Raw genomic sequence first — 23,675 nt, 5'->3', positions numbered from 1 at the left:
CCGGGCGGCGCGCGCTTCCCCGCTCCCTCCCCGCCCGCCTCCCCCGTCCCGGCAGCCGCGGGGCTGCGGCGGGGCAGCGCCCGCCTCCTCCTTCCTCCTCCTCCTCCTCCTTCTCCTCCTCGCAGAGCCGGCGGCTGGTGAGGAGACGCGGGGCGGGGGCCGCGGCCGGCATGTGAACCGAGGCAGCCCCTTCCCCGCTCGGCAGCGGCCGCCCCTCGCCTCCGGGGCCGGGCAGCTCCTTCCTCGGCCGCGCGGGGCCGAGCAGCCGCCTGCGCCCGGCGAGCGTCCCGCGGCCCCGGCGGGGCCCCGCTCGCCATGAAGAAGTTTTCTCGGATGCCCAAGTCCGAGGGGAGCGGCGGCGGCGGCGGCGGGGCGGTGTGCGGGGGCGGCGGGGGAAGCGGCGTCGCCCTGGGCAAAGTGTTCGCCGTCGGGCGCTACCAGGTCACCCCCGAGGAGCTGCTGGCGGAAGGTAACGGCGAGGGGGGCGCGGGCCGTGCTCGGTGCCCGGGGCGCAGGGCGGGAGCGGCGGAGGCCGAGCGCGGCCGCGGGGCGAGGCGGAGGCTCCCCCCGGTGCTCCGCTCCCCGCCGGGACGGCCCCCCCCCCCCCCGCCGTCGCGCTCTCGCTGTCCCCGGAGAGCTGCTTACCCGCCGTAAGCTGGTTACGGGGGTTGGGGGGGTGTTTTGGTGCGGTTGCCGGTTGGTGCCTGGGGTTGTTGGGTGGCTGAGGGAGTTTTCCTGGCGAGCTATCGTGACAGAAGCGATACGAGCAGTGCGAGGGAGCGGCGGGTAGTTAGCGGGGCCGGCGGTCGTGCGGCCGGTAACCGCCGCCTCGGAACGGGCGGGTTAATCCTGCAGGAGGCTTTTGCCGGCTAATCTGGAAAAAGAAAAAAAACCCGCAACATAAAACCGATGATGTTCCCGGCTGGAATGCAGCCGGTTCCTGGCGGCGTCACGAGTGAAGTTGCCGTGCTCCCAACTTGTGCCGTAGGGAATCGCTGTCTTCCCGTTGGCGCGGGGAGCTCGAGCTGGAATTACCGTCGCTTACTTACACTCCATGTCGCCGGAGCTCCGTTGGGCCTTCGGGACGAGTTCCCTGAATCCAGGTAGTCACGGAATTGCTGGAACTGCGGCTTGAACAGGCGCTGATCTGCGGCGCGGTGGGAACGGCCACTTTGGAGTTTTCTCGGCGTGTAAGTGCGGTGTTGGTCTCTCCTCGCTGGTGGCAGCCCATGTTGTGTGTCAGGTGTAATTGGCTGCTCAGGTTGCTGAGCAGGGGGCTCTTTCTGTGCACTCGGTGGCTAATGAATTTTGCGGCACTACAACACGCTGCTTAGGATGTTGTGGGTAAAATAATTGGTCGGTTTTATGTCCGTGTGTTGCTTAGACTATGTGTAAGTGTCCTAGTAAAGTTTAATTTTCTTGTGTGTGTTTCTTGGTGAAGATGGAACATGTGGTTTTAACGAGTCCATGCAGATACTATAGCTATTGAAAATAAAAGCCTATAGGTGATACTTAATTTTTCATTGCTATGTGGAAAATGTTTAGTAGAGGGGGAAATTGGAAATAGAACAGGATGTGTTGTCTTTGGCTTATGAAAATGAGCTCAGGTGTTAGCCAGCTGCACACCTGGTTTCCTCAAGAGTGAGTGGTCCTTGCAGAGAGCTCCTTCAGAGTTCTTGTGCCCTGATGGAGGTTGTTTCTCTGCAGGACTGGTTACAGGTCAGAGAGTTCTTAAAATTGTGGACATGGACTCCTGAACTAAGTTAGGAGGTAACACCAGCACTGTGTGTAGAGGAGAGAAGGAAAATGGCACGGTGCTTGGGTCAGTTCAGCATGTTATTCAAGGTTTTCTCATAATGTGCTTTTTAAAAAGTCACTTCAGCTCACAGTTTTTTTCTCTTCTTTCTGTAGCTTGCAGAAACAAATTCGTAGCCCTCAAGCGCTTGGGGGCAGCGGGAGTATGAGTTGTAACAGTTGAGTGTTGCACAAATTGGCTTCTGCTACTTTTGAGACTGAAATTGGAACTTTTCTACAGCTTTTTTGTAGTGTCTGAAATAGGGGTGCCTAGAACTGTCTTTGGAGCTGATAAAATGGTGAGTTGGGAGCTTTGTGGTGCTGAGGGTTCTGGTGCTGTATCTTAGGAACCTGTTTTTCTACGTGACCTTGTTTCTAGGTCTGGAGAGGCAGAGAACAAGTCATGGAAGTGGTGATTACTTGTAAGCTAATTAGTTAATGTTTGTGTAACACATGATGCTTGATTCATTTATTTAAGATGATGGTGTAAAGCATAGTTTTCTGTGAAGAGGGACATCTTGATAGGGAGGACAAATGAAAACCTGGAGTCTTCCTTTTATAAAGTGGAAATTAATTCTCTATTTCTTGATAATTTATCTCACATGACAACTGCTTGGAGTCATTACTGACAGACTAGTGAAGGAATGAGCTTTTCCAAGCTCTGCCATCCTACCTGAATCGAGTCTGCAGTCTTTGCAACTACTTGATTACTTTAATTATTCAGCTGGTCTTTTATTTTCACAGTTTCAGTGAAGGCCTGAGTAAATGAGCACCTTAATGGAGAGGAATCCAAGTTCTTTTTTGTGAGAACTTGTGCTGTGCATTTGTAGATTGTCATGCTCTTAGTTTTTAGTGCAGGTGGTTTTTCTTGGAGGTTTTTCTGTAATTAATTGTTTAAGGGATGAAGTGGAGTCTTAAAATTTAATCATCACAGCTGTGGTAAAGGTTGAATTACTTAGTGTCTGGAAAGGAGGCCTACTAAGTTTTTCTTATATCAGTCCTAAAATTAGGGTAGTCTTTAAACATTTGTTCTGGGTGGTTTTTTTCCTTAAGTGTTTTAGTAATAGCAGTTGAATTAGTAATCAAAACAGACAAGCTTTCTGATGTGCATAAGATTTTTCTCGCTCTTCTCGATGCTTTGTTAAGCCCGGTTTCAATTACCCTTTCATAGATTGATTTTTAGGTATTTGGAGTAAGTTATCTTGGGGATTAGCAGCTCTGGCAGCTGCTCTAAGTTCTTAAGTGTGCTGCTGGACAGTGTACACTGCTTTCTCTGGTGGGTTCTTTGCTGTGCTTGGTTCTGAAGAGACAGATGACAAGAAGGCCATGGCCATGGATCTGTTAAATTTACTGCTTTGTGTGGTGTGGACCGACTTTTGAACCCTGAGATGCTGACTGTACAGTGAGAGGGCTTGGTTTTGTGGCAGGTGTTAGGAGTACAGCTGGTGCAGGATGGCTTGTGACCATGTGACATGGCAATGGCCTCGTACGTACAAGCTGACGTGCTCGTTACTGGTTTTCTTCATTAGTTGGGTGGTTATGTAGCATGTGACTTGATGCTCTTGGCAGTAACTACAGTTTTATTGTCAGTTGGAATCTAGTTGTGTAGTGCAGGTGGATTATGAGCGGGTCGGCTGTCAAATTCCAAACTGTCTCAGACAGTTTTACTTTGCTAATATTTGAGTAGAAAAAATGGCGTGTTCGAGTTGAAAAGATGCAGGAAGAAAGAAGCAGCATGAGTACTTGACACTTTCTGATTTTCATTTTGGATGAGTATGATGTAATAACGTGAAGCTCTTCTGCAGTCCCGAAAATAGGCAGGTCTTGAAGCTGCTTGAAGTGTAGCTTCACAATGGCGGGTGGAGAAATGCTGAACTGAGTTTTGAACTGTGAGTAATGAAAGATTGGGAGCCTGTGCTGTAGTGCTTGGGATGGATCCTGGGTCTCGTCAAGCCTCAGGAGACAGCTGACAACTTGAAACAATAGTGTTGTTTTGCCTGTTAGAGGATGGGGCTGTGTTCTGTGTCATGAAAAAGAGAACGCACCATGAAGCAGTTTCAATTTTACATCCATATGCAGGTGAAAAATATCTTTTCATGTAGTGCAGCACAAAATGAATGCTTCAACTTCAGCTTTGTTCATCAGGTGACTAGTGCACTGGCTGAAATTTGGTGGTACTTGGTGACAAGAGTCATCTTCGCTGCATTCTCCAGAGCTGTCGTGTGCCTCTTCTACACAGATGGAGACATCCACAGGTTAGGAAACATCTGTAGGCTGACCAAGGTGTCTGTGGTACAGCTAAGATGGAGTTCAGCTCCTCAGGACACGTGGTCTAACACTCTGTGACTGTGGAGTTGCTAGTGTGCCTGTTCTCTAAGGACACTGGTTTCTGCAATGCATTGTACATGAACGTGTAGTGTTATGCCACTGTTAACTGCTCATAATACTTTCATTCTATCTCAAGAACATTATCAATTTCACTTCTGTGTGCCCAGAAGTAGTGAAATACTGAGCAAGGACTTTGGAATTGAGTAATTCTGAAGTAAGTCTTTGGGACAGCGGCCAAGAGTCAGAGGGCTATATAGGAGAAGCAACTTGATTTGTCATTTTATCCCATTAATACGATGTACAAACTCAAGCCATCTTTCCTTTGCCAGGTTTTTGCAGAAGGCAGATGTAAGAAATGTCCGTGCCATCTGCTTCCTTTTTTTCCTGTGGGTGTGTTAGGGTAAAGCGTGCTGATATGACAGCAGCCCTAAAAGGGTGCAGGTGTGTTCACTGTGAAACTCCTGGACACACTGGAAGGGTGAGGCAGCATAGAATGGTACAGGATATATTAGCTTTGTCTGTGAAAGACTTAGCCTGGCCTTAAAAGCTGTGCAGGACCTTCCTTTGGGTGTGTGGGTTTCCTTGGTTCAGCTGAAATGTCATGTTTTTCTTGGTTTATTAGACCTCAGTAGTTTGCATGTCAACATAGAATAGAAAAACTTTGTTGGCTAATGAAAATAGGATTGGTTTTCAGGCAGGTGCTAACTAGAAATGGATGATTCTGGGAAGAGTGTGTTATTTCTCTGGGGTTTTGTTGGTGTAATATCAAAGCTGTCAGTCATTAACTAATATGTTGTCCGTATGGAAGTGTTGGTGCAGTTCTGTGCCCAGTGAGCTGAAGGTGGTGCCAGAGGTGGAGCTCTGGGTCTGCAGGGCAGCCTAATGACAGCCTGGCTTGCCTTTTGTAGCTGGGAAGAAAGAACATGCTTTAATAGAAACACATGTTAACTGTGTGTGCTTAGACATCTTTCTAGCTGTAAATGTTGGTTTGTTTTAGCTGTAAATGTGCGCACGCGTGCTGCCTGGTGAGTGTCTCAGCTCTTGCTAAACAGATGTCACTTGGGTTCAGAGGGAGAGCGTTGGAGGTCATCAGTTAGGTTGTGCTTCTTGTCTCTGCCATTGTTTTGGTTTACATTGTTCATTTTGAAGTCTTTAATCTCAAAAGGGGTTAATTTTTTTAACCTTGGGTGATAAATTACTTGTGGCTGATTTTTTGGCTCCGTAACAGTCTAGATGAGTAGGTTACCACAGTGGAATGAGTTGCTGTTTGTAGGCAGAGCTGTGTTAGCTGACACTATGAATGCTCCGTGCCTGCCAAAATGCCGGGTGTAAGAGTGTCAGGTAGCAGGTGGTTCTAGGAAACAGATTTTATTCGCTATTTGGGATGTGATCCATCACCTAGTTGTAACTTGATTGCTTGAGGTGCTGTCCTTTTGCTGAGAAAAGTTTGCTGGACAAGTTGAGAAGCTTTCTAGTGGAAAGTTGGGCAGGAAGCACATCCTGCATAAAGACATCACCTTGGTTAGATCGTGAGTAACGTGATAGGTGTAGTGTGCTGAAGTTTGGGAGACGAGAGGTGCAATGGCACAGTGAAAGGGAATAGAATTAGCTCCTCAGCCCTAGGTTACACAGCATAACCTCTTACACGAATGTTTAGTCGACAGTATTGACCTTGACTAGGAAGAACACAGTGTTGAGGTTGGTTGTAGGGTTCTGATGTGTGTTTGTATTTGTTCTTGAGTCTGACTGTTTGCAAAGAGAAGCATCAGTGATGTGAAACTGTCTCTCGGAGAAAAATCTTGCTTGCTCCTGCGAACAGCTGTCACTCTTGACAAGTGTTTCTTGGCTTCGGAAGTGTGAATTGTCTTTATTGACCTTGTATGTTTTTTCTTTAATTACAGAACTGGTTTATGCCAGTTAGAGAGATTCTAAAAATGCTAAGTTAGGGATGCAGTTGTGAGTATTGTTATGTACTGTGGATGGGAAACTAAACAGCAATACTCGACAGAAGTTTGTAGGCTCGTGCAAGGGAAACTCACTTAAAAAACGCTGTCCTGCTCTACAAAGAGAAAGAGTGTCTGTTGAGGTGTACTGGGATGTGGGAGAAGTTCATTTGCCAAGGGAGTAAGTATTTAAAGAAAATAAATGACTTGGTTGCGTTACTGTACATCTGAAAAGTAGAAATCACTCCAAGATTCTTGCATTGTTGGGAAATAGTGTTTTTCCCAGGCTGGAAGATGGTTCCATGAGCACTGAACTAGAAGATGCAGAGCTGAAGACTGTTTTGGTTTTGTTAGTGATGTGCCTGTGAACTAGTTGTTGTACTGGTTTTGTACGGTAAACTCCATAAGGTAACTCTGACAACTCTGCCTTGTCATAGTGTTTCCTGGGAGCAGACAGGATTAGTGTATCAAAATGTAAGTATCTGCACTGTTTCTGTAAGAGAAAAGCTGCTGTTCTTTTTGTTAGAAGATCTATAGTACCCTTCACTCTCTTCATTAAAACTTCTGTTTTTAATAATTCCAGTAGCAAGTGTCTGCATGACAGCGTGGCCCTACGACTTTAAGAGCTGGCTTTGTGAATGAAGCCCAGTGAGTTGTGACTCGTTGCCAAATTTCACCATTATTTTCTACTTTCAGTTTCTCTTACTCTAAGTAGTGGACCAGTTTAATACTCTGAAGTAATTTCTGTTTCAACGTGATTTGAGTATCTGGAGGTGACAAGAGGTTGATGTTTTGATCTTCACAATCAGTTGGTGGTCTATTAGTCACGTTTGGTGCTCTCTTTCTTATTGAGAGAAGGTTAAGTATGAGTTGATTTAACTACGAGCATCTGTAAAAATACAGTTGTAGAGGTAAATGTTTATTTTTTCCAGTGAGTAGCAAGAGGAGGTGATAATCTGACACATGTAAGTAGTACAGTGGTGGTGCCTAATACGTGGGCAGCTTGAATAAAAATTCAAATGTAGGCAGGTTTTAAATATTTTTTTCTAACAAGAGTATGGGGTCAAGAAGGCATCAGTTTTGTCCTAAGAAATACAATGTTTGATTTGTGGTGCATAAGATGTGTTACATACAGGGTGCATCAAATTCTTGCCTTTTTTTTTTTTAAGAGCATGTGTTAAATCAACTGTTCAGTCCGTGTGGTTTTGTCTTCCTGAGACTTGATAGAAGATTGCATGGATTGTAGATGGGTCTGTTTCAGTAGCTGTGTTCAATTCAAATAGTTTTCAAGTTTACCTGCATTACTAAATTGGAGTGGTGAGGTTTTTATTTTGTTTCTCTAGAAGCAAAATCGCTCAGGCAGGCAGAAGATGGCACAGAAGTAGTGTTGTCATTGTGGCAGCCAAGTGTGGATAGCAAGTCACCTGGATGCTCTGAGAATCGGGTAGGGTGAGTAGTAGGATTTTCTCGAATGCAGGATGCTCAACTTTGTTCCTTTTGCTGTTGGCTAGATCAAACTGAGCATCTCAGTGGGCCAGCTGTCAGACAGAAGAGGCTTCAATCTGGAGCTGCAGCATTAGCACCTCAGTTGGGACATTGCATGTAGTTGGTTTGTTGACAATCCAGAATAGTGTTGCTAGACTAGCTGACTAGAACAGGTTTGTTGTATACAGAAAAAGAAAATTCTGAAGTCATTATCGCCTCATTAAATTATATTTTTAAAAATGTGATTATTAGGGGAGTGACTGAATAGATGTCTGTTATAAGTCTTTTCATGCATGGGAGAACTTGACCCGAGCTTCTCTGGGATGTTCTCACAAAGAAGTCAGGCTGCCAACTGCAGCAAGAAAAATTCTATCTTCTGGACTCTGTGGAGGCTTGCAGGTTAAAAGGCCAGTTAACAGTTTCTTAGTTTCTTGCCCTCACACAAATAACACGAATGAGCCTAAGGCAAGCATGTGTCTTAGAAGTTGTTTTTCTTGACAGAGGGGCACGTCCTGATGGAGGAGTGGAGAGCTGAGGCTTTACAAAGGATAGCATATCCAAAATTTAGAGAACTTCACCCAGAGAGCTGAATTGTCTGTCTCTTGGCTCTTCCAGGCTTCCTTACTGGTCCTTACAGGCCAGGAGGGAATGGCAGCCTCATCAGAGGTGATGGCTAAAAATTCCCGTTAGGGCTTTTTGATGAATAGTAACCTCAGTGTGAGGAAAAATTGTCGAGGTCTGTGCTGTAGGAACACTTCTTGGGATTTAAGAGGAGAAAAAAAAGCCAGTTTGGGACTGATATTTTTGATGTTCTTCTGTGTTCCACCCCCTCGTCTGTCTTACCTATTGTGCATCTTAATGTGATTTCCTTGATTTCTGGGTAGGTTCGTGTAGCACTTAAATTTGCTTAGAGTTCATTTTTTGCCCTGTAACGGGAGTCTGGGGTCTGTGTTGAGAGAAGATATGTTGAAGTCTCTAAAGTATGTGAACTTTGCCAGGCTTGCAGCTTTACTACTGCTTCGTGATAAAAAACTCTGGTGCTTTTTTGCCTCGCTGGTGTCTGTGGGTTCTGGTAATGGTTGCACGCAGGCTTTTGGCCTTTGCCTGCTCTCCTTTGGCACATAACTGCTTCTCCCTTTCCCTTTAAGATCACCGCATGAATTTTTTTTTCCCACGTTTGGTGCCTGGGAACGTCTGGTGCACAGGGATTACGAAATGAGAAAAATTTTGACAAAAATCTGTAGCAGACCTTAATTCCATCTTTCCCAGAGCACCTGAGTATCCTCAAGTGTCTCAGATGCCCCGAGTAGTCTTAAGTGAAAGCTTTTTGCTAAGTTGGACTGCAGTTAGTGCTAGGAGAAAGGAAGAGTGAGAGTGCTGCTCATGGGCCGGGTGGCCGGTGCGATGAGCGGAAGGAGGTGTGCAGAGTGGAGGTGCTCCTGGTGGGGTGGGCAGCCAGGTCCTGCTGGTGTGCCATGGACAGCTGCTGTTCTCACAGCGCTGCCTTCCGAGCAGATGCTGGTTTGGAGAAAGTACTGCTTCTTGTCTGAGCTCCCCCTGACACTCAGATGGTTCCACAGTGGGAATTTGTGTGGGCAATGGGAAAAGGAGCAGTGGTATGTCCCTTGGAATGCATTGTCTGCGCGCTTAAAATAACGTGGAGGACGATTGAACTCCAAAACGTGTGTGTGTAGAGATGGATTATTTTAAAAGTAAAGAGCTATTTCTGCTCTTGTTTTTGGGAATGCTGAGCTCTTGAGTGTGCAGGCAACATCTGCCGAGTGCTTCTCTGGATGGAGCTGCGTCTCAGAGCCTTGTGTTCCTGACGGAGACTTGGGGGATATGCTGTACTAAAAATACACACGTGTGTGTGCACACGAGGGCATGTATATAAAAATATATCAAAATGTCAATAGGTATACATGTGATTCGTGTTGTTGATTGCTGCCTTTACTCAGGAGGAAGGCCACTTTGCAGCGCTTTCTGGCCAGAGGGCTTGCACCCGTGTTCCCGTGTCTGTTGGCAGCTGTACGGCTGGGGTGGTGGGACAGATGGTGTCCAGGACCTTCCCGGAGCTGGAATGCTCGTGCTGGGCTTGGGGCTAGTGGTGACTGCTGCACTGTGGTCTTAAATGTGTTAGTGGCAGTTTTTAGATGGTATCTAAAGTGGTTTACTGACAAGTAATCTGGAAGAGTGGTGAGGTTCGTCTGTGTTGCCAAACCTGTTGACAGCCTGAGCACGTGTGCAATTTGCTGGGTTATTACGTTTGGTCACTGAAACCCTTTCTGTCAGTTTTTGAAGAAAGATATTGTAATTTTTGATGCTGTCATAATAAGGCCACCCGAAGTTGTGTTCGTTGTTGATGGAAAGGCCTCAAAGTTGGCAAAGCTGTTGCTTGTTTCCCAGTAGGTGATCCTTGTGTGCTACTCGGAGCCCGCATGACCTGTCTGGGGCCCAAATGCAGCGTGTTGGGGTCCTTCCCGTGGGGAGGTGCTCGTGGGATGCTGGGGGGCAGCTGTGACATGGCTGTGTAAGGAATTGAAGGTGGCAACCAGAATTGTCACGATAGGTGGTAAAGAAAGGAAGTGTGTAGAGAAGATAGTGGCTGAACATCTTGAACTTCCTTGCTGTCTTCTGTGTGGTAGTTTTCTTTTAAGATTTTTTGGGTGCTTCGTGTTTTGGAAAATTGAGTGGTTTTTTTGTGTTCACTGATAATGACATAATAAAAATGTATTTCAGCTTCTTAAAACCTTGGTGAAATGCCAGCCTCGATGCTGACGGGCATCGGAGGCGTCGTTCTGTTGGGTCTGCAATCCTGAGTCTCTGGGCAGGCAATTAGTGGTTATTTCTGATTGAGTTTCTGTACAGGACAAGCCATGTATGTGCCCTCCTCCTTCCCGTCGAGGACAGCAGTGTTCAGTAAGAGTTTCCGTCAGCATTAGCAGCACTGATGATGGCTTGCTTCGGGGCTTTCCGTGAGAAGTTTAACATCAGAAATGCCTTAAAAGGTTTAAAGTTTAATGGGTCAGGGTTTTGCTGCATAAAGATTTCTGAAACATTGGTGGCTATTAATTTTGCTGTAAATGTATTCGAGTTTTGGTCAGAGTTATGACTCTTGGAAAGGACTTTTATAGCAGTGACATTTACTGACGGCAAACCATTCAAGGTCACGGATCTACGCCTTGGGAAAATGGGCAGTAAGGCTGTTTTTATGGCTCTTGCAGGGCTCAAGTCTTAGCTAATATTGCCACCTAATGGCAAGAAGAGCAGTTGTCTGAGTGTTTCGGGTTTTTTCACTACTTTGTTCTGTTTGGTTTTACCCTGTCATGTCTCTTGTGGTTATGTAAAAACAATTGTCAGCGAAATTTGAAATCTGGCTTTTAGTTTTTGTTCTTCTGCTAGTCATAGAGATCTACGGCTATGAATGTGGTTAAAAAGATGACGAGTGGTATTTGTCTTAGAATGGTTCGACTTTGGTGCTTTACCTGAGCATTGCTTTATGGTTTTGGTCAAGTCTTGGTTCTTAAAAAAGAAGCATCTTTTTATTGAGAGGGTAGTAGGACAAATCTTCCACTAAGGAAGGTCTGCACATCACTCTGAATGTGGTTCTCCAGGCTGGTGTGAGGGGAGACCTGTAGGGTCATTTCAGCCCCAGCTGGAGTTTGGCGTGAGAGCTTGACTAACTTAAGAGCAAGCGTCGTGTTAATGTTTTGTGAAGGCCATGTGTAAGCTCAGTTTACTATGATACTTGAGTGTTGAGACTGTTGTATGAAAATGGGCAGTCATGCTGTTGTGAGAGCATAGTGTCTCATTTGGCTCATGAGGTAGGCTTCCAAAGGCTGCGGGAACGGGGTGCGTGTGAACCTGGAGGTGATGCGCAGGTGATCTGCCTGAGGCCCTGAGCCGTGGTTAGGACTGAGAGGGGTGTTTTTGGTTTGTCTGAGCCTTTGCAAGTACTTTCTGTGTAGGCTGTTTGACTTGGTTCTGTGCGTAACGTGTGTCTGCATGATTCTTCTCTCCCAACGAAGGGAAGAGCAACCACCTCATACCGGGAACTTGGCAGGTGGCTCAAGTCCCTGGCGTACAGTTCATGCCACTGTTGGACTAAGAATGCTCCTGAAGGGTCTAATTGTGGGAAAATGCTTGTTTCTTAACTCTGTATTTGTTATGGGTTTAAGTAAAACCACCACTTGTAAGAGAAAGAGTTGATAGGTTTCACAGTCAGTGATTGCAGGGAGGTTCTACCTGTCTTTAGGCTGTGCTGAAAAGCTGCAAGACTTCCTCAGTATCTCTCAAGAGTTTCTCTTTCCTTAGTATTTTAATTTTGAGGTTTTAAAATGTAGATTTAGGGAATGAATATTAACCTTTATCAAGTATTGAGGGCTTTAGAAATGGTAACCATCTGGAGAACACTTGCACTTCGTTTCAGGTTTCTGGATGACTCTGAAACTACCTCAGGGTTGGTAATGGAATACATAGAGTTCTCAGTAGGCTTTAGAAATTTATTTGAATGTGAAAATACTTTTCAAACGTTTTCATTGCATGTTGTAACAAAAAAGTAAGATCATTATGTTTTTGTCAAGAATATTTCATCTTTGTGAAGTGCATTGAGGTAGCAAATCTTGATAACTTTTTACATGTTTGTTACTTCTCACTCAATGACTGACACTTCTCACTCATTTATGACAGTGTAGTGTTGTTGGCTGGAGGAATAACAAAACCTCAAGTAGCTTCATTTGCTTGTCGTTGTTTTTGCAGGTGGCTTCTCCACTGTGTTTTTGGTACGTACCCACGGTGGGATACGCTGTGCGCTGAAACGGATGTACGTTAATAATGTGCCAGATCTCAACATATGCAAGAGAGAAATCACAATAATGGTAAGAAACCTGTTAGTTGTGACACACAAAATGCCTCTTCAATGGCAATCGCTTTGACACCACCTTTTCTTTTGGCCTTGCCGTTCTGATTTTGTACAGTTAGTTTCCGAAACTAACGCTGAGTTTACGGTTGGTGTGTGATGAACTTGTAAAGCAATTATGAAAAAATGTTTGATACCACAGTCAATTTGATGGGTATGTCTGGTTCCCAGTCAAAAGAAACTTCTAGTTCCACAGCGGTAATTTAAATTCTGCAGGCCTCTGTGGGATACAGCTCTGTGAGCCGAATGGTGCCGCTGGTGGCTTCCCCGAGTATAGTCACCTTGAGTAGAGGTATGTGTGTTCTTGGAGTTGCAGTCCAGTGTTGAGGTAACTGGTATGAGTGTGTCCGAACTCGGCTGCATCATCAGAATTTCTGCTGGTTTTCAGCAGGTGACCAGCAAGTAAGGAGAAGGTAGAAGGTTTAGTCAGACACATTTGGGTTGGTGACAGGGGGAAAAAAAATTAAGTACTTGCCGACTGGGCAAGTGAAAATAAGTTAGATAGCCTCCCAGCAGACGCTGTGATAACTTCCTCAGTCTGTTATACTCACAGCAGCACGGATTTAATTACCTGATAGAAGAGCTACTTCTATGTTACCCTTACGTTATCTTATAGGCAGCATCTCTGTAGTACGGACAACAACACTTGTGTAGTCAGATGTGAAATAAGCATTGCCTAATTCCACATGTAGAATGGTTCTTAAGTTGTTTTTCCTTGGGGACACCTCCAGTTGCTTGTGTGTAATATCTTTGTAGACTACAACATTTGTGGCTTTTTTTTCCAGCTACTTTTTTAACTAACCGAGAGACTGTTTTTGAGTTTAGCTTATGATGGACACGAGTAGCTTGACTCTTCCGTGTCTCCTATAAATTAAGACTCTAGCTAGTACTACTTGACAGCGTTGTTTTAGAATGCAACAGTTTGGATGTGTTTGCACTGTCCAACAGGTAGGATGTAGATGTTCTTCTCTGAGTAGTCATTGCGTTGCTTGATACGTAGCAGTCGCTGTGACATGGCTGGTGGTGATGAGCTCATGTTGGGTGTTTGTGGTACTTGATCAGGAATGGTGGATGTGGGACAGAGGCTGACTTAACCTGAAATCATAAGTGGTTGTCTGAAAACTTGTACTATGTTTTATTGGTTTAACTTTTTCTGTGCTGAAATGTGATGTGCTTTTTCTTTTTCAGAAAGAGTTATCTGGGCACAAGAACATCGTGAGCTATTTGGATTGCGCTGTTAACTCCATCAGTGATAATGTTTGGGAGGTACTCATTCTCATGGAATACTGTCGAGGTAAGAGACAACTCGGAGGTTTGCAGAGGAAATGCAGGGAAAATGTTTGTATTGATCACGTGGGATTTTTCCTTAATAGAAGAAGGTTAACATGTATATCTCACAACTGGAATTCCAGTAGTTGTTATTTTTCTGTTCACATTGTTGCTGTTGAGACACTGAGCTGTTGAACAGTGAGAAAATGTACAAGTGAGTTTCACATGGCTTTGTAATTTAAGTATGATTAGAAACAGGGAAGTTATTTGTAGAAGTAGCGAGTGAAATTGTTCTGCTCTGCTGTCTGTGTTAATCAGCGCGTAGCCAAAACATAATTCAATCGGAAAGATTGGCAAGCTTCTCCCTGCTGCTGTCCCTCTGCTATTTTGGTGTTGGAGAACTATATTAAAGGTGCTTTATTCTTGTCTGACAGGTGACTTGTTATAAAAGAGCGTAGGATACTTAGTGTTGATAGTGCGGGCCGAAAAAAATAGACTTGTGGTCCTGCTTTCTACTCTAACTTGGTTTCAAATGTTATGTAAAACCAGGTAGTTGGTAGATGATTTTTTCCCCACCTCACGTATGCATGGAAATAAACTTGACATTGAGTTCAACTTCTGAAGCTTATTTAAAATTTGGGTTAACTAGGCAGTGACTTTGTAATACGAAATGGTGGGGAACCCCGGTAGGTGATGACATCAGAACATGTGCTTCAAGTACCGAGTAAATACTTTGAGAGCGGAAAGAAAAGCCACCCCATTGTCCATCCTGCTGGAGGAATACTTTGACTTGAGATGTGCATCAGTTTTACTTGCAGTAAAAGCTGCCAACATTACAGCTTGTGTGATCTGTACGGTAAGGAGCCTAAGGCAGTCGTGATGTATGTTTTGGGGAAACAAGTAAGGAGATGATTGGAAAATTTTTGGTTCTCTACCCTGCTTGTATGGGTCTATTGCTGTACCTTTGAGAGCTCAGTGCTGACTTGTTATTGGTAGCACTCTTCTCTTAATTATAATGGTGAATAGCTGTGTGGATCTCAACTCTCAGATGTCTTGACCATGGTAGGCTGATCCTTTTCAGAGTATCCTTGGTTCAGTGGAATGCTCACCGAGGCCTTGCAGATACTGAGGCTTGCTTAGTCTGTTAGTGATAAGTGAGCATTGTGGCAGGAAGAGCCTGGTGTTTTCTGGGGTAACTACATGAAGAAACAGGGCAATAATGATTACTGATCTTAGAAAGGAACCCATGAAAAGGTTAAGTGAGACCTTTCACAAAGAGTGGGTTCAGGGCGCTGCTTTTTCTTTTTTTCCCCACTTGTCTTCCAGAAAGACTGAGAGAGGGTGTCTAGAATATGAATTGAATCTAGAATACAAATGGAATTGAACTGGCTTGACTGATGGGTTTTGGCTATGGATCTAAAGGCAAGAGATGAGTTTGAGCTAACACCTTTGTGTGATGGATGCTTCCTTGCGTTTGTGACAGTCTCAAACTGGTTTCAGTCACAGGGAATTTTTTTGCATTTGAGAAAGTCATTTTTCTGTGCAGGACGATACAAGGGTGTGCAGTTGGAAAACCAGGTTTGTTTTATTTAAATACAGTGACTGTGATAATCTTGCATCTTGTTTGTTTACTTTTTGCATATCAAGAAGTATTTACTTTGTACACGATATTAATAACTAAAGAAAAAATAACAAAATACTTTGTTGTTTCTTTAGCTGGGCAAGTTGTTAATCAGATGAATCAGCGGCTGCAGACAGGCTTTACCGAGTCAGAAATAATGAGAATATTTTGTGATACCTGTGAAGCTGTTGCCCGGTTGCATCAGTGCAAAACACCTATAGTTCACCGGGATCTAAAGGTATGAACTTCATAAAAAGGAACATTTGGGTTAAAATCAGTCATTTAATTAGTCAGGATTGAGAATATAGGAGGTATTTCACTAAGACTGACTTGTAGTTAGGGAAGCACCTACTGATTTTTCTGTCAACTTCACTGTTGGTGTGTGCGAATGCATAGTAACAGGAAACTTGGAAATTAGTGCCAATATTTTCATCTAATGCTTCTGTGTGGTGATTTCCTTTCAAGGTGGAGAACATTCTGTTAAACGACAGCGGCAGCTACGTTCTCTGTGATTTCGGCAGCGCTACTAACAAGTATCTTAACCCTCAAAAAGATGGTGTGAATGTGGTCGAAGAAGAAATTAAAAAGTAAGTTCACTTGGAAGTGGCCTATCGTAAGTAAGGATTGTGCTGCTGGGAAACTCCATGGATCATTGTGCAGTGTGCTTGTATCTTAGGAATATGAATTTAGTTTAATGATTGAATTTGAACTAATGTTGGCATAAATATAGTAGAACACTGGAACTGTTTGGTAACGTAGGTTTCTGCGACCTATTCACACTCTTGTATTAGCAAAACTGAGACTCTTGAAAAGAAACCTGTTGAGGAAAAGCATGTTGTTCTCAAATAAAATGTTCAAAGGTACATCTGGCTACTGGCTGTTTTAGGAGTTTGAACTTGTAAGATTCTACTGTTTTAATACAGCTAATGGTATCAGAGGAAGAGAACTGATGAAAATGAACATTGGAATGGATTTATGTAGAGTCTTACTTGTAGATTAAGGTCCATGTTTGTTCTCCTAAGACTGATCAGAAAAATATTTTGACTTGTATTACAGCTGTGCTCTTGAAAACATCTTATTAGTTTGATTTTGCCTCTTCAGGCAAGCTGCTCCAGAGGAATAAAGAGACTACTTGTTCTCAAGTTACAAAGTGATACAGGTGTTTGGTATTTTTTCCAGCTCTGACAAGTACTTGGACTACCAGTTTAGTAATTATTTTGAGATGTTAGCTTTTTTCCAAGTCCACATTCTGTATGTTTCAATATGCAATAGGCAATACTGTGGTAGGAGTCCTAAGTTACATCTGTCAAATGACTGGTTATTGCCATGTTTCAGCCAAGTGACTCTTGCAAAAGTACATATGCTGGGGAAATAACATTAAAAGCAAATTTTCCCTGACTTGATATTTTTTCTGGTGTGTGGTAATTTTATGTGGCTACGCCAGATAGTCTCTGTGATGATGCAAATACAGTAAATAACAAGCATAGCATGAGACAATGCCAGGTGGGTATCTGAAACTCGGGTGTGAATGATGTGCGCGTGGCAGATGCAGGGAAACGCGCTTTGGTTTGAGGCACGCTTACCATCCATGTCCTCTTGGATTATATCCTGCCAGGTATACAACACTGTCATACAGAGCTCCCGAAATGATCAATCTTTATGGAGGAAGACCAATTACTACGAAGGCAGATATCTGGGTGAGCAAAAAATCGGGTATTAAGAAATAGTGGAACAAATTAAGAGGTGGAGGGGGATAAGTGAAAAGCAGCGTTGAATAAGAAGAGCTAATTTTTTAAAAGTGAAATATGTCAAGTAGCAGAGTATGGTAATCTTTGGTAGTTATGTCTTCTGTAAATGAAATTAATGCCATGGGTGAGGACCATTTTGAGTTAAGAGGGGCATGATGTAGAATTTTTCCTTTTTTGTCAGCTCAGATTGCTGCTTGATAGTCACCAGTGACTTTTTGTGGAAACCCGTTCGCAGCGTGGTAAGGACAGGCGTCTTAGGTGATGTGCAGTGAGGTAACTGAAGATTAAATTCAGCAGAAATGCTGCTGGTATCTGTGGGTGATAGGGTGATGTGACTGCAGCTCTTGGGGTATGTGTAAGCATCAGCTGTAGCTGGGATGCGATTTGTTTCTCGTTGGTGCCGCTTGGTTGTGCACGAGGTGTCCTCTCATCCCTTCACGGTGCCTCTGTTTGTGTTTTACAGGCACTTGGCTGCTTGCTGTATAAACTTTGTTTCTTCTCACTTCCCTTTGGAGAAAGTCAAGTTGCTATTTGCGACGGAAGCTTTACCATCCCGGACAATTCCCGGTACTCTCATAGTATACACTGTTTGATGAGTAAGTGTCTGGGCAGCGCGGCAAGTCTTTGTCTTGGTAAAGCAAATAAAACACAGAAGACGCCTCCAGTGTAAACGAGCGACTCGGATGGGAGGTGCAGACTGGCTGGCTTCTCGAGTGACCGATGGGAGTTGCTCCTGGCTAGGGTTTGTCTTGCAGCTCCTGCACTTGCCCTGAAAGCAGGCTTGCTCGTCCCTTGGCTCCACAGAGGACTGTGCCACAGGGTACAGTACTGAGGTGCCAGTCTCGAGAGGAGTTTGAGAAACCTCGAGTAATACTTTTTGAGGTGGTGCCAAAAGTGAGCCAGGTGCAAACAAGTCTTTCTGTTGGACAGCTGACATGTTAAAACTGGCTGCTGTCTTCTGGGCATTTAGGGGGTGAGTGGATGATCACTTCAGAACTGAAAGGGAATAAAACACTGCAGAGATCGGCCAGATGAAATTGTACCTCTCAATGCAGAAGAGTTTTGTTGGAGATGAAACAAGTTTTTGGTTTTGGAGTTGCTGGTTTATTTGCGAGGCATGGATGGTTTTTTTTCCCCCTCCTTAGGTGGCCATAAGGCACAGAGGGACGAGGGAAATGAGGAGAGTAGCTCTTCTTTGATTCGTAGTTTCTTTTTGCTCTTAAGTGTGCATGTTCTGTACTATGTCAAACCTTTAATAGTGTTTTCTATCCAAGTTGGCTGAGTTGTGCTTCAATGAATTTGAAGTGCCACTTTAGCTCAGAAACATAGGTGTGCTGGTATGAGTTGCTCTGGGGAGAATTTTAGAGTAGTTTGGTGGTTTACAACAGAAGGAAAATCTGCTCAAGTTGACACATCCCAGAGTGTCAGAGACGAACTCTGACGGAAGTTGGAAAGCACAAAGAGAATGAAGGAAAACTTGGGACAACAAGAAGCTCTGAGTGTAGCGCTTAGTCTGTTCTCCAAGTACACGGGTACAGGAGCCAGTGGTTGCAGTAATAATGAGTATTTTCGGTTGTCTTTGTTTTCAGCTTAGAGCAGGTTAACTCAAAAGAGTACAACTCCCGATACAGAAAATTCAGCAACCTTGAATAGGAGCTCTTGTAACTCATTACTGAGTTACCTTTGTGTTGATCATGTAGTTTATGCTTTTATATAATAGGCAATATCAAATCCAAACCCCTTTTTTAACCACGCATTCCTAATTGGGAAATAGCAGTTACCACGGTAAGCATTTACCTTCTGCAAATGCTTAACTGACAAAATGAGATTAATTTTAAGTGATTTTGAAGTTCTCTGTGGCAGAGGGCTGCTTTTGGAACAGTGCAGGTTTTAATTCTGCCTCCTTAAACGTATGAATGCTGATTTTTTTTCAATTTTTTTAAGATGGACTGAACTGCTGTGCCTATATGAGTGTTATTGGCATGCAATAGATGTGAGTGGTGAAGGGCTTCTTCCATTCTTTCCATGTGGATGGAAGCAAAAAAAACCTGCAGTTGGTCATAAGTATTTCACGGGCTTCTGGCTTCGTCTTGGCTCTTATGTGAGATGAGGATGAGGAGCAACAAGCTGAACATTCTCTACCTCCTAAGTCTGATATTTCTTTGTCAAGTGGCAGGAGTCGCTTTATAACTGTTACGTTTCCACTACATGGTGCTGTCACTGTTAGTTTGTCTGCTTTATTTTTTGAAACCCATGAAAAATAAAACTTACTGTGAACTATATTGTCCACGAAATAACAGAATTGAGTAAAATTCTAAGACCTGTCTTAAAATTATCTTTTTTCAATTACTTGTTCAATCTTCATTTTTTTTGCAAGACCTTGTTTAAGATAGGCTGTACTACTGAACAGTTTTCAGAATGTAGCTCAGTTTTCCTGTAAAAATTTGTAACTTAAATTTTCATATTTTGTTCATTGTGTTGGTAGCTGAAAGTATTTTTAGAGGCTTAGCGTGTTCAGAAAATATATTTCCCCGTTGAGTTAGGGTCTTAGGTAGTTTAGGCTTAAGTTTGCTGATAATGTACTCCCTATCGTATTGTAAATAATATAAAGAAACTTGTATTTGCTTGAAAAACATCAAACCTAATTTGGGAAGCTCATGTTTGAGAGGGACATCATAAAGATTGTGTTTTGTCTTTTTATCCATGGAAGTACATAAGTAATTTTTTTAGCATACAAAAGTGTGCATAGCCAACAAAAACCTGCAAGACAAAACATGATGGAGGACCTTAGCCTGATGCACCCAGATAGATCTGTGAATCTTTCCTTAGCAACTTTAGTATTAACCTTAGAAAACTCGAGCACTATGAGTTGGTTTTATGTTGTTTCTCTCTAAAGTTATTAATTACTACTTGAGTTGAGCTACCCTTTGCACAGCTGTGTCAAAATATCAAAGATCATATGTCTTATCAAATTATATTTGATCCTAGAAATTATTTGACTTGACAAAAAGTATTAAAAAGCCCTCCCAAAACCAGCATAACAATAAAAATGACTTATTCTGGGGTGGGCTCATCTGACAGAGCTGTTGAATTTCCTCCTGGTGGTAGCACGCTGTGTCAACAGGCTTTTTGCCATCCAGCAGTGGTGACTTACTTCTCATGGCTTTCTGCAGGATATATGCTTGAACCCGATCAAGAACAGAGACCTGATATCTTTCAAGTGTCTTACTTCGCCTTTAAACTTGCCAAAAAGGATTGTCCAGTGTCTAATATTAATGTAAGTAGTCTTTAATTTTTTCTGTGTTTTTAGTATATTTTGTAGGGAGCATTGGGAAAAAGCTCTCAAATCATCTGAGAAAGATTTTCAGTTGCTTCATAAACCTGTTCCTAAATTTAAAACACAGAGCGGCGTACGCTTCAGTTGGCTATTTCGTATGTGCAGTATTAGCTCCCTACACAAAATATTAGTTAATTTTGAGGGCGTAGCTTCATCAAATACATTTATACTGCACCAGTAACTGACTTGTGGTTTGAACCCTTACTAATCCCTTGTGTCTCGTAGAAATAATAGGAAATATACCACAGAAGGTAACCTTGTCAATGGAAGGTTTAATGTCTTAACTGTAGTGTTGATAGCATTTATGTGTTTTTCTGGGTAAACCCTTCTTTAATCATCCTTAGCAATTAGGTGAATTCATTGGAAGAACTTTTGTGAACTGAAAGGCAAACAGCATAGTGCCTCGTTTAGCTGGCAGCCCTTCCCTTACTTGTGATGTGAGTTTGAGCTTTGTTTGAAAGTCCAAACTTTCTTGCAAAGATCATCTCATTCGTAGAGTTAATTCCTGTGCAGTGGCATTTGAGGGCTCAAGATAGGTGTCGGAAAAATCCATCTCAGAACTCGTCTTGGAACTAATGTCAGTTGTAGTAAGTTCAGCCCTTGGAGGCAGACAAGTCAACTTAGTGAGATCCCTTTGAATTCCTTCGTCATTGACCTTTGTAGAAGAAGGTTCTCAGTGAATGTGAGTGTTGCTTTTTGGAAACTTCAGTTAAAAAAAACCCGAGAAAACCTTGAAGATATTAATAGTTTGTAGGTAAAGGCTGAGTTTGAAGTTTTGCGTTATGCTGTTGCAGTGTGTGATTAGGAGGTGGCGATGATGATAGTTCAGAATAGTTGAAGCTGGAATACAAGCAAGTATTTAACTTGTTCTTGACATAATATAATTTGAGAATTTAGAATATGACTCATTGAAGGAGTAGTATCACCTCAGGTGACTTGGCAATATGTCTGTTTGTTGGATTTTTTTTATTTTCCCCTGCGGATAGGAAATGCCTGTTTACTTGGCCCTTTTCTCCATGACACACAGAGAAAAGAAGTGCCTGGAGTATTCTTGAAAAGCGAAGCTGTTCCACGTGTGGTTTTCTGGAGTGTTACGACAGCTCTAAGAGCAGCAGTGGTACCTGTTGCTGTTGGTTTTCTCTGGTAGCGCTTACCTCTCCAGCACCCACGTGTGTCTTAAAAGAGAGGCAGCACCAAAAAGTGCACATGGACACCCCTGGCCCTCTCACTCGACCTTTTGTGACAATTGAAGAAGGACCATTATGGGTTAGAAGAGAGGCTGGCTGGGTCCAGTGTGCTGTCTTTGACAGCAGCTCATTTGTCAGGGCTAAGCTGGAAGTGTTGTTAAACTCTTGACTTATTCCGGTGCTGGTGGTGGTCTTCAGAAGCAGGATTTGATAACTGGTGACTCTGTTTCTCCTCCTTGTGACCAGAGTTAGATGCGTGTTCTTGACTGTGCGTAAGGAGGTAGTACATGCGTAATGAGAGATAATATTCCTTCTCCCTGCCCCAAAACGGCCCATTTCCTTGGTTAAATGTGATTTAGCTGAAATGTACTTCACTAACAAAGTTGACTGTGATGGGGATAAGTTGAAGGACCATACAGGCTTAGATGCTGCTTGGTTTTCTGGAAGTTTTATTGTGGTGGAGGAGCTGAGTGGACTAAAAACCTACTGTTTCATCTGCAGGTTAGGCTTGCTTTTAGCTCTTAAACCTAAGGCTGAAATAAGTCTCTGTTCTGCACAGTTAGTTACAAGAAGACATCTGGAGAGAGTGTTTTACTTCGTCATTGGTAGTTGCAAGTGTGTAGGTGAAGTGAGGTAGTCGGCAGAACAGTCAGACCAGTAATATTTTTGTTTTACTTGAGTACCAGATAAGAGAACATAGAGATACTGTTAAGCTAAAATAATTTTATCTACAGCCATGTGAGCGATTTCTGAATTGAAGCCTTGTAACATGAACAACTTGAACCCGAGTATTCTCCTTCAATATGTAATGGTTTTTTTCTTTCAGGATTTTGTTTTTTTAATTTATTAAAATTTATTTTTCCCAAGAATTCTCCTGTCCCTTCAACTCTTCCTGAACCCATGACAGCTAGTGAGGCAGCTGCTAGAAAAAGCCAAATAAAAGCAAGGTGAGCAGCAGATGTGGCTTTAATTTTTTTTGTTCGTGTTGTTAAGCTACATGTTTGTCTGAAACTTGTTTCCATGTGCTTGTTAATAAAAGAATAAGTATCTTTGTAGCAGAGGTCATTAGAATCGATAAACTGCACTTGTAAGAAATTTTGGACTCTACCCCATGGCTTTTTTCACTGTATTGAGAATCCATGGAGAGCCTGTTGTGTGGCGCAGTACGTACGTGCTCGCAGTGTGTTTGAGCTCCCTCATTTCCTCCTAATGTGAGGAGTGAATTTGGAAATAAAAGGTGTTCAGTGACAGGTGAGGATAACGTGGTACAGGTAAAATTTTCTTAGGAGTTTTACTTAAACGTTCAAATCAAAGCTGATGGAAGGTAAGTGGATTTTGTTCTCAGAAAAATTTCTGTTTCTATACCAAAATACTCCTGTTTTGTACTTGTTAATAAAAATAAACCCAAAAGCTCAGGAATTCCTTTTCAAGCCATTTACTTTTGCTGTGGTATTTATTGTAGGCTTAATACTAATGCTGGAAGAAACCTTTCCACTTCTACTCCTTGTTAGTGGAAATGGTTTGGGTTTTGAATCTGCGGGCACTTGGGATGTAGGTACTTTGGTGTCCAGCTGTGATTATCAGCTCTACTTAAACTCTGAATTTGGCCTGTTGTGAGTGAGAAGCAGATGAAGGGCTCCCCTGAGCTGTGTCTGAGCAACATGGATGTGTCTGTGCCCTTTTAATGTAATGTCATCATCTGAAGGTGGTTCATGGTGCTGGCTCCGCTGTCAGTACCGTGCGGCGGAGTGCAGGTGTAGGGTGGTTATGGAGTAATGTTTTCAACTCCAACATAACCTACTAGATGATAGTATGAGGATTCATATTTCTTCCTAAATAAGGTTCTCCTGATGACCTTAAGCAGGTTATGGCAGCTGGTGTCTTGATGCAATCTGGTAGGCAATAGTATGAGGTGTTAAGTGCTGGAGCTGAGATGGTGAAGTAGTGTTTTTAAGCAGTTGGACAGGTTAAAAAAATGTTTGTACTGTAATCTGATAAAGGATTAAAGCTCAAAAGCACTTCTGTTTTGAACACGTTCATTACCT

At 43.1% G+C, this 23,675-nt stretch overlaps 1 protein-coding gene across 1 annotated transcript in view; it reads left to right on the top strand.

The window, feature by feature from the left end:
* Positions 1–315: 315 nt before the first annotated feature.
* BMP2K (BMP2 inducible kinase) overlaps positions 316–23,675 on the top strand; it is a 44,998-nt gene continuing 21,638 nt past the window's right edge. The window contains exons 1-9 of the mRNA XM_086611705.1: positions 316–469; positions 12,309–12,427; positions 13,657–13,762; positions 15,454–15,596; positions 15,824–15,945; positions 16,974–17,055; positions 17,570–17,702; positions 20,280–20,383; positions 22,498–22,577. Of these exons, the coding sequence (XP_086467831.1) occupies positions 316–469; positions 12,309–12,427; positions 13,657–13,762; positions 15,454–15,596; positions 15,824–15,945; positions 16,974–17,055; positions 17,570–17,702; positions 20,280–20,383; positions 22,498–22,577 (1,043 nt within the window). The remainder of the gene's footprint in view (positions 470–12,308; positions 12,428–13,656; positions 13,763–15,453; positions 15,597–15,823; positions 15,946–16,973; positions 17,056–17,569; positions 17,703–20,279; positions 20,384–22,497; positions 22,578–23,675) is intronic.

The sequence above is a fragment of the Tauraco erythrolophus genome, chromosome 5 (genome assembly GCF_009769465.1).
Source record: "Tauraco erythrolophus isolate bTauEry1 chromosome 5, bTauEry1.pri, whole genome shotgun sequence".
Taxonomy (NCBI): Eukaryota; Metazoa; Chordata; class Aves; order Musophagiformes; family Musophagidae; genus Tauraco; species Tauraco erythrolophus.
The sequence above is the reverse complement of the archived record's forward strand: the minus strand, read 5'-3'. Positions and strand labels throughout refer to the sequence as shown.